Genomic DNA, 9,761 nt, shown 5'->3' with positions numbered 1-9,761 from the left:
TTTTAGTAATTATCCTCAAATCTCTAAATCGATATTAATATATATATATATATTCATTATTCTTTTACATATCTCCATGTAAATGCTTCATAAACAATCTTTAACCCTATAAATAATCCTAATCATGCAGTTCAATTTCTTTGGGGAGCTGGACCTAGGATTTTGTGTACTTAGTATGGGTAGTTTATAGGATATTGAGTGTATATTAAATTTTTCCCAATATGTACATTTAATATGGTGAATGTGAGTTTTCATAATTAAAATTAAAATAAACCTTAATATATTTACATATGCCTAAAAGCCAATTAATATTATAATATCAGAGAGGAACGGTAATACAAATTTTTTGGTAAATCTTTGAAAATGAAAAACACTATGTATCAACAATGACTAATTTATATAATTCCCAACTTGTTCAATTCTTCCTGACTTGACCAATTTATATTATCAGATACTATTTTCCGTATTGTTCCATCCCACAAATGATGTAATTTCAATCTTACACATGATTCATTGTTCTGTCCCTATATAATTTGTACATATTATGTGCATGTGATCACAAGGTGCAGTTGCATACAGGCTGTTCCCACAACTCAAATCCAAGACTTTCCAATCACAAATGAGCAATTTTATAGTTGTTATTAAGACTCACCTTATGTAGAATTATTAGATTAGTTTAAACGTATAAAAAGTAGAACAAAATTTCGATTACACCAAACCAAAATCCTTACTTTTATGATAGAGCAATAATATGAAACATCTACCAGAAAAGCAAAAAAATAAGGAGATTTGTGGAGTGTAGGGAAGAAGGCGACTTACGGGGCAGGCTTGTTCCGTGGCTTTAGTTATGAACAAATCCCATGTTTCTTCATAGTCTACTTTGACAACTCTGGATTTCTTAAGCTTCTCCGTCCCTGCCACATCTCATCTTCTTTCTCTCCTTTCTTTGTTTGAAGATGGTTGCGCGCCCACGCACGCACACACACATATATATAAAAGCAAGCTCTTGTGGCTGTCAGACCTGTCTCATGTTTCTAGTTTGAAGGCTTTTTGATGAGAAGGAATGAATTAATTGAGGTAGGACCCTCCTTAAAATATACATCCGATAAAAAATATCTTTATTTCTTATTATTTTCTTGAGAAGAAAACTTACAGATTATTGGAATTGAATTGCCTGTTCTCCCGAACATTAGGACATGACAATGAATATTGAATAGTAAGAGGGGAAGCCCTATCTTCCCCCCCATATAATAAAATCAAACAATATAGGCATCATTTTCATCCTGTTCTACACATTTACAACGTTTCGAAACGCAAATGAAAATTAAATTAGGCTAATTGTTACCTGTTTGGGTGGAATCAATCCTTTGCATGTTGTAACGAGTCTTCTTTTTCTCTATCAAGCATTACCTAGCAACCTTAATTACACCATTAATTCAGCTTCAGTTAGCATTAGCCCTGTCTTCAAGTCAACTTTGCAAGTAGGTTCCCAACCCACAAAGTTCAGTTTTAGGGTAAGGCTGTTCCCATAGTTAAAGAGCTCTCATGTTGCCATTAGCAGGACTAGACCTCTGCTTAGTAATCGTCTAAGTGACTCAATCCTGTATTACAAATCAAATAAAAACTGTCATAGACCTATCGATTAGTTAGAGATTTACACCATAAAAGGAGCCTATTCTTCTTTAGCCAGGATGTGTTGTGAAATATGTTGATCTTGTGTTCATAGATCTTATAGAATTGCCAGGACAACTGTAAAGTATGCAAGTATTTTACAATCCCATCTACAGAACACAGTGTGAAGGAAAAGTGCATTCTTATTAGCTAAGTCCAAAAGTGACTACAATCACAAGGGGTAGCCCTGCTCCTGCTGAAGGCACCCTAGTATGGTTTTGTATAAGAACAAACAACAGAATCCAAGCACTCCAAAAGCACAAGAACGGAAATAGTTTTCTTATATCTCAGCTTGAACAACCGGTATATGGGAAAGCAGTGTTTTTATTCAGTTTTCCATGAGGACAAGGGTGGAGTCTCCGATTCCTTCCAAGAAGAGCCCATGTCCCCCTTTCTGTCACCCTTAACTGCATCAGCAGATGCAATCGATTCCAGTTCAGCCATTTCTTCTGGCGTTAGTTTTACTGACAAGGCTCCAATATTTTGATTGAAGTTTTCAATCTTGGTGGTGCCAGGAATAGGACACACATCGCTCCCCTGGTGATGAACCCAAGCCAACGCTAGCTGCCCAGTGGTGCACCCCTTCTTTGCTGCCATTTCCTTAACCCGCTCGAATATGATGCTATTGTGTTTGAGATTCTCACCCTGGAATCTTGGGAATCTCTGTAAAAGATGAAACACATAATTCAGCATTAAACAACAAATCTGCCGGTTACTCAATAAAGGTGCTCTAAACAAAACATGCATGCAAGATGGAAGACCAAATTGATAGTCATTATGCAAAACCAAAATCTGACTTTCTATGGAATTAGAGACCATCGATGATGAAATAAGTTAGTAAACTAAGGCCACTATCTGGAAGTTTTTCCCAGCTTCTTGATTCCTCTCATCATTTTCACAATTTTCAGCGTCTTCTCTACTCATGCGACGTCCTTCTTAATGTAAAGATCACATTAAACAATTTTGCTATCCAAAAATTGCTCTCTTCTCCCATTCATTGTCATGCTTCCATCAGGATATAATCTAGCCCAGTTGCTTTACTATTCTTCATCTTTTTATCATCCATAAAATTTATTATAAATGCAAAATATTACTATGAGAAAACTTACTAAAATTTCAGAATAGCATTGCTTCAATATTGCCTAACAGAGTTACATTCCGAAAATAAAGTATTATGTGTTGTACACAAAAACCTTTCTGAAGTCGTTATTTGAGGCGTTCTCAACAATCTTGGGACCTGAAGAAAAGAATCCTCTTCCTAATGGACTGTATGCAACAATCCCAATGCCAAGCTCTCTGAACAATTCAAGAGGATTCAAATTAGAAACTTGGAATGCCAATTACGCCTACAGATTTGTTAGCAGAACAGATACCTCACCTGCAAGTTGGAACTATTTCTTCCTCCACATCTCTTGTCCACAAAGACCATTCTAATTGGACTGCTGTAATTGGATGAACAGCGTGAGCTCTTCTGATTGTTGAAGCAGAGGCCTCAGATAGACCAATATACTTTATTTTGCCCTCATCAACCAGCTTCTTGAGTTCCCCCATCTGGTGAAGCGAAGTCAAAATGAATTTGAAACACTTGATAAGCTTTCAGAAATAAAATACGACCAAAATAAGAGAATCGTTGCAAAGAGGTGCAAAACCTAGTGCCTTTGAGAGAAATGGAAGTAGCAAGTGAGATTGTCATGCTCTACAAGACCAAGGCTTAAAGTTTGTACAAATTAACAATTCTTTATGCATGAATTGCTTCGAGAGATGAATTGGGAGGCAGAGTTTAATATAATTGATCTATGTTGAAATGGTGATTGGTCAGGAAACAGTCTCTTTGCTAAGTAAGGATAAGACTGTATAATTTACCTTCCTAAGAGCCCACAGTGCGAGAGAGTAGTGCACTGGGTTAACCTCCTTGTTAAATTGTGATTTGCTTTATCATCGGTCTAACTAGTTCCGACTCCTACTAAAATAATTGGACCAATGTTTCACTATGTTAACTGGAAGGCAACCCTTTGTAGTAGGTACTAAATTCATCGCTTAGTATTTGAGAATTATGGAAATCTAATCTTGGTATACGGTAGGTGATTGATTAGTACAGCAAGTAATAGAAGTAAAGGTACACATATTTGTACAGAACAGGTAGAAGACAGAAAAGGGGAAGGGGGATAGTTCGAACCGTGACTTCGATGGGAAGGCTAGTGTCAATCCTGTGCTGGTAATAGAGATCAATGCAATCGACGTCGAGCCGCTTCAAGCTGGCCTTGCAGGCGGCCCGCACGTAGGCCGGATTGCCGCGGACCTCCATTTTGCCGCCGGCCATTATGACCCCAAATTTGGTAGCCAGTTCCACTTTCTCCCTTACCCCACCCTTCAGCGCCTGGAAAATTCCACCAAATTCATTTGGCCAATCACTCGGCATTTCATCAAACACAATAACTACATTGAATCGAAATGAACCCAACAAGGGGTACCTTGCCGAGAAGGATTTCGTTGGTGTGGGGGCCGTAGACGTCGGAAGTGTCCAGGAAGGTGACGCCGGAGTTGACGGCGTGGTGGATGAGCTTGATCATCTCTTCTTCGGGTTTTGGAGGGCCATAGAAGGCGGACATGCCCATGCAGCCGAGACCCTGCGCCGAGACCTCCAAACCTTGGGAACCCAGCTTAATTCTTCGCACCCCGGCCATTTCTTTCTGCTTTTGTTGATCTTCTCCTCTCTGATCTCTCTCTTGTCTCTGCCTCTGCTCTCTCTGGCTGCGAGGATGAATGAATAGATATATAGAGAGAGACAGAGAGAGAGAGAGATGGGGGATGCTGAGTGGAAGATAAAGAAGCAAGCAAGGGGAGCTGGCCACGCCGCAGGTACAGACGTAAGCTGTGACGCCTCATAGTCAAAAGTGAACGTCATGACTCACGCCATCACCACCGATTTTAGTTTGGTAGTGAGGTCATGTACTACGCTCTAGCTAGTTCATAAACTGGGAGACAGACTAAGCTCTACCTAAGGTAATACTTATTAAAATTAGTAAAATGAACTTCCATATTTTTTTAGTTAAATTTAATTAATTTAATTTAAAAAATAAAAAATTCCCATTATTCTCATTTACTTTGAAATTTACAAAATAATAATTAACAAAACTTGACATTTACAATTATTCCAATCCTTTGACATAAACCATAAAAAAAATTAATAACTAGGAAAACACAAATTAATGACGAGTAATTACTTTTCCAATCAATGAGGAGTAATTATATTTTAGTTAGTATCTAAGTAATTATTTTTTATTAATTATTATAGTTTTACATTTTTTGTAATTTTCATTCATAAATTTTTTATTAATTTGATTCTTTTTCACCAAAAAGGGAAACAAAGTCAAAAATTATTTACCTTTGATTTAGATACAAATTGTTTCCATTAAAGACCTATTATTTCTTTCTCTATTTTTAATGAAGAGGGAATTAGAGATAAAACCCTCTCTAATGCCGATATATATATATATATATATATCTTTCAACTTCTTCTCCCCCATATGCTTTACAAGAAACCCTAGCCAATGTCGTTTTCATCAATTGACCACCTTCAGGGCAGTCTTGAGATATTTAGAGCCTTAGAGATTTTTAGGCCTTTAAGCGAAACTTTATATGGGGTCATCTACATTTAAAAATAAAATTATATGTAATGAATACGAATAAGTTTTTTTATTATATAAAACATTCAAAGTTATCAGAATAATAATTTAAAATTTACAATATTTCATTTTAAATTTACTCTTCTAGTATGTTTAGATGAAAAATCAACAAGTATTTTCTAATAGACATAATAAATCAATTCAAATATGAAAATTAATACAATATCAAATTTAAATGTAATTGAGAAACAATAGAACCTGATTAGATTTAATATTTAAATTGAAATCTACAAAATAAATTAACAAAAGAACACAACCATAAAAAAATAAAATAAATTAATTGCACTTTACCTATTGCCCACAAAACAACCTTGAGACCCATCGTTACCAAGCTTTTTGAGAACTTAGTACTTGTTTTCTCATTAAAGCCAAATAGAATTTTCAACATAAAATAGTAAATTAGAGAGCAGTGCATACCTAAACAGAATAGTGGTCTTCCGCTAATGACGACAAGCGAGTAGCACCGATCGACTAACTAGAGACGGCAAATGAGGGAGTATGTGAAGAAGATGAAGGCAATGGAGGTTTGGACTTTAAACTTTGGAGATTTGGGGATTCAGCTAAGGGAAAGAGGCAAGGCATCTTCTATCATTATTTTTTGTTTATTTTTTTGAAACATTTAGTTATTAAAAATATAAAATAATTTATGAAAAAAATATTAATAATTATTTGATTGATAAAAATAAAATAATTTAATATTATGATAACTAATAAAATAATTTAAATTATGATGATTATTAAATAATTTATGAGCTTCCCTAAAATTACCAAAAAGAAATTAAAATTAGTTGTATGAAGGGGGCCTTAGGTGGCTGCCTAGACAACCTAGGCCCAGGACCAGGCTTGATCGCCTTGTTTGTCAACCGGCAATTGTGCTTCTTCGACAATCGTCGCTGTCACTAGTGCAGACCACTTGTGTCATTGTCGCCATTGTTGTCTTTCAGGCACACTACCTGTTGCGTTGCACACCGCCAACTCTGTCACCATCGTCGTAGCTATATCTTCCACACACATCGCATGCTCTATCACCATCTTTTGTACACACCACTTGCTCATTCACCATCATTGTCACTACTTTCTGCACGCATTGCCTTATCTATTGTCGTCATCGTAGCTATTTTCTGTGCACATCGCCTGCTCTATCATTGTAGTTGTCATTCGTTTCTATTGTCGTTGCCTGCTGTGTTTTCGTCTATTATGGCCACCGCAGTCACAGTTTGCTGCCATCGCTGGAAAAATTTATGTGACCACCACCATCTCAGTGGATTTTTTTTTTGGTTCCCTATAACATCACTTGTAACAGATCTGATATGAAATTTGCATTTGATTTTGGTTGGTGTGGATGCACCGGGTTCGTCTCACCTCGGTCACCCAGAAAGTGACTGAAGGGCTCATAAGTATGGTGGGCCTCTTGGTCGTTGAAAGACGATAGCTGAGAGCTGACTCGCAGCTGTGGGTCCCATGATGATGATATGATGTGTGTAATACTCCAATAGCTCAGAGGAAGATAGTATATATCGAGAGTAAATAAGGAAGAAAACAACACCAACTGAATACCTTTTGATTGAATATAGGCAAAGAACTCTCAAGGTAAGTGTACTTGATCTGGGGTAATTCAAGAATGAGTGACTCTCTAGGAAATTTGCTTAGACCTATCAGGATAAGTTGTCCTAGACCTTTTTATCACTTGATATGGAATGTTACAAAAATGTATGTCATAAATATGCCATTTCGTTGCTATTTATTTGGAATTTGGTTTTTGTTTCGGTAAAGGTCATATATATGTAGAGTATTCTAAAGTTGTCTGTGTAACTTCCTTCTAGTGTTTCAATAGTTTTTTTTTTAGTTTGATTTTTCAAGTCAATGTTTGGTTGATTTGACATGGGAGGATGAAAGGGAGGTAATTAATACTAATATATATATATACATATCCATTTTCTTTTACATATCTCCATGTGAATGCTTCATAAACAATCTTTAACCCTATAAATAATCATAATCATGCGGTTCAATTTCTTTGGGGGAGCTGGACATAGGATTTTATGTACTTAGTGTGGGTAGTTAATTTATAGGCCATTATTGAGTGTCTAGAAAATTTTTCGCAACACATACACTTTGTATGGTGAATTTGAGTTTTCATAATTAAAATTAAAATACAGCTTAATATATTTTCATATGCCTAATAGCCAATTAATATTATAATATGAGGGAGGAATGGTAATACAAAATTTTTGGTAAATCTTTGAAACTGAAAAACACTATGTATCAACAACAATGACCAATTTATATAATTCCCAACCTGTTCAATTCTTCCTGACTTGACTAATTTATATTATCAGATATTGTTTTCCATATTGTTAACAAGGGTGACTTCTCTGTACACTCGCTGGCTGTCGAGTGAGCTCATGAGGTCTCCGATAGGTGACGGGAGGCAGCGACGAGAGCGAGCGAGAGACGGCTAGGATTTGCGGGGGAGATTTTGGAAGAGAAGGGGGTGAGGGGAAGATTAATTTGGGCGGGGGCGAGGGCGAGGGCGGGGGCGGGGGCGCGCGGGGTATATAAATTATATATTCCCGGCGGTTTTAAAAACTGTCGGGGATGGGCCAACATCACTGACGGTTTTAAAAATTGCCGGTAATGGGTAAATATTACCGGCGGTTTCTCAAAATCGTCGGAGATTGTGTTAAATCGCCGACAATTTTAATAATCATCGGGGATTATGGTGTTTTCCCGACAATTATTCAAATCGCCGGAAAAAATTTACCGACAATACCCCTTTTCCTTGTAGTGGTTCCATCCCACAAATGAAGTAATTTGTCAATCTTACACATGATTCATTGTTCTGTCCCTAAATAATTTGTACATATTATATGCATGTAATCACAAGGAGCAGTTATATATAAAAGAAATTGTATACTTATCATATATTACTCTAGTTTTTTCATTCTTTATTTGTTTAAATCAATTTTATTATATGGTTGATGTTCATTATTTTTTAAAATTTATTTATATTCTCCCTTTGTCTGCATTACGGCACATGTTGGCTATTACTTTCTAAATCTTGATTACTTAAATTTAAAACTACGACGTATCTCATGAACTGTAATGATTGTTTAGGTGAAGTATAAAATAATAGACTGGTGGAATTAAAAGTGAATAAAAAATATGATTATTGGAAAGAAAAATAGATACAGAAAAGACCATTAGAAAGGTTATAAGAACCAAGTCAAGGGAGAATAAATAAATAAAATAATAATAAAATAAAAAATGATAATTACATCCAACAATATGATCCATATGGATCTAAAAGATAAAGAACTCAACTAAAGTATTCAAGAGATCAATCAGATGCCACTCTCTTCACTACAAGGAAAAGGGGTATTGTCGACGAACTTTTTTCGACGGTTTAAATAATCGTCGGGAAAACAGCATAATCCCTGGCGGTTTAAGAACCGTCGGTTATATTGAACCATCTCCGACGATTTTTAGAAACTGTCGGTGATGTTGACACATTATCGGCGATTTTTAAAACTATTGGTAATTTTGACCAATTACCGGCGGTTTTACAAACCGCTGGTAATGTTTGCCCATCCCCAACAGTTTTAAAATCGCCGGGGATATACGATTTATATACCCCCGCGCTCCCCCGCCCCCACCCTCGCCCAAATTAATTTTCCCTTCACCCGGCCCCTTCTTTTGCAAAATCTCCCCCTATAAACCCTAACCCTTTCTCGCCACTGATTCACTGCCTTTCTCACCATCGATCACTCTCAGTCGCTCTCGGCCTTGCTCGCGCACTCTCAGTTGCTCTCGGCCTTGCTCGCGCACTCTCAGTTGCTCTCGGCCTTTCTCGCTTACTCTCAGTCGCTCGCTCGCTCTCAGTCGCTCTCGACCTTGCAAATCACGTTGTCTCTCTTGCCCAATCGCTGCCTCTTTTTGAATCATTAGGTATGTCTCTGTCTCTCTCGCCCTCTTTGAATCGAATTTTTAAAATTTCAATTCAATTAAATTCTATTTTATGCATACAAATTCGATTACATCATCAAATCACATTATAATCTAACAAATAATTAATTAAACTGTTATGCATACAAATTGAGTTTGTTGAACAATTTTATTGGGGTTTACTGACCTCCAGTTCTATTTAAGAGTTCTATTTCTTTTTGAGGCTTGAATTTGTGCCAAAATAAACTAATTAAAACTAGGTAAATATTATTTAATTAAAAAATTCAATGCTGTGAAGAGGATCTGTAAATAATTTATTTGGCTTTTTTTATATATACAATAATAAAATTAATTGTGGAACATCTCATGGGAAGAACTATTATTTGGGCATTCATAGAATGAGAAACTTGAAAGTGAATATGCTATGCAACTGGTGATCCCTCTGTGAATATTGTAGTC

At 36.3% G+C, this 9,761-nt stretch overlaps 1 protein-coding gene across 1 annotated transcript; it reads right to left on the bottom strand.

The window, feature by feature from the left end:
- Window positions 1-1,796: 1,796 nt before the first annotated feature.
- LOC127811450 (probable aldo-keto reductase 4) lies at window positions 1,797-4,449 on the bottom strand. The gene is made up of 5 exons (XM_052351335.1): window positions 4,143-4,449; window positions 3,848-4,048; window positions 3,050-3,222; window positions 2,865-2,967; window positions 1,797-2,334 (listed from the first exon to the last, which is right to left on the bottom strand). Exons 1-5 carry the CDS (start codon window positions 4,353-4,355, stop codon window positions 1,996-1,998), a joined length of 1,029 nt encoding a protein of 342 aa, XP_052207295.1. The 5' UTR covers window positions 4,356-4,449; the 3' UTR covers window positions 1,797-1,995.
- Between the last annotated feature and the right edge of the window lie 5,312 nt (window positions 4,450-9,761).

This window comes from Diospyros lotus, chromosome 10, assembly GCF_014633365.1.
Source record: "Diospyros lotus cultivar Yz01 chromosome 10, ASM1463336v1, whole genome shotgun sequence".
Lineage (NCBI taxonomy): Eukaryota > Viridiplantae > Streptophyta > Magnoliopsida > Ericales > Ebenaceae > Diospyros > Diospyros lotus.
This window is presented reverse-complemented; position numbering and strand designations above follow the sequence as displayed.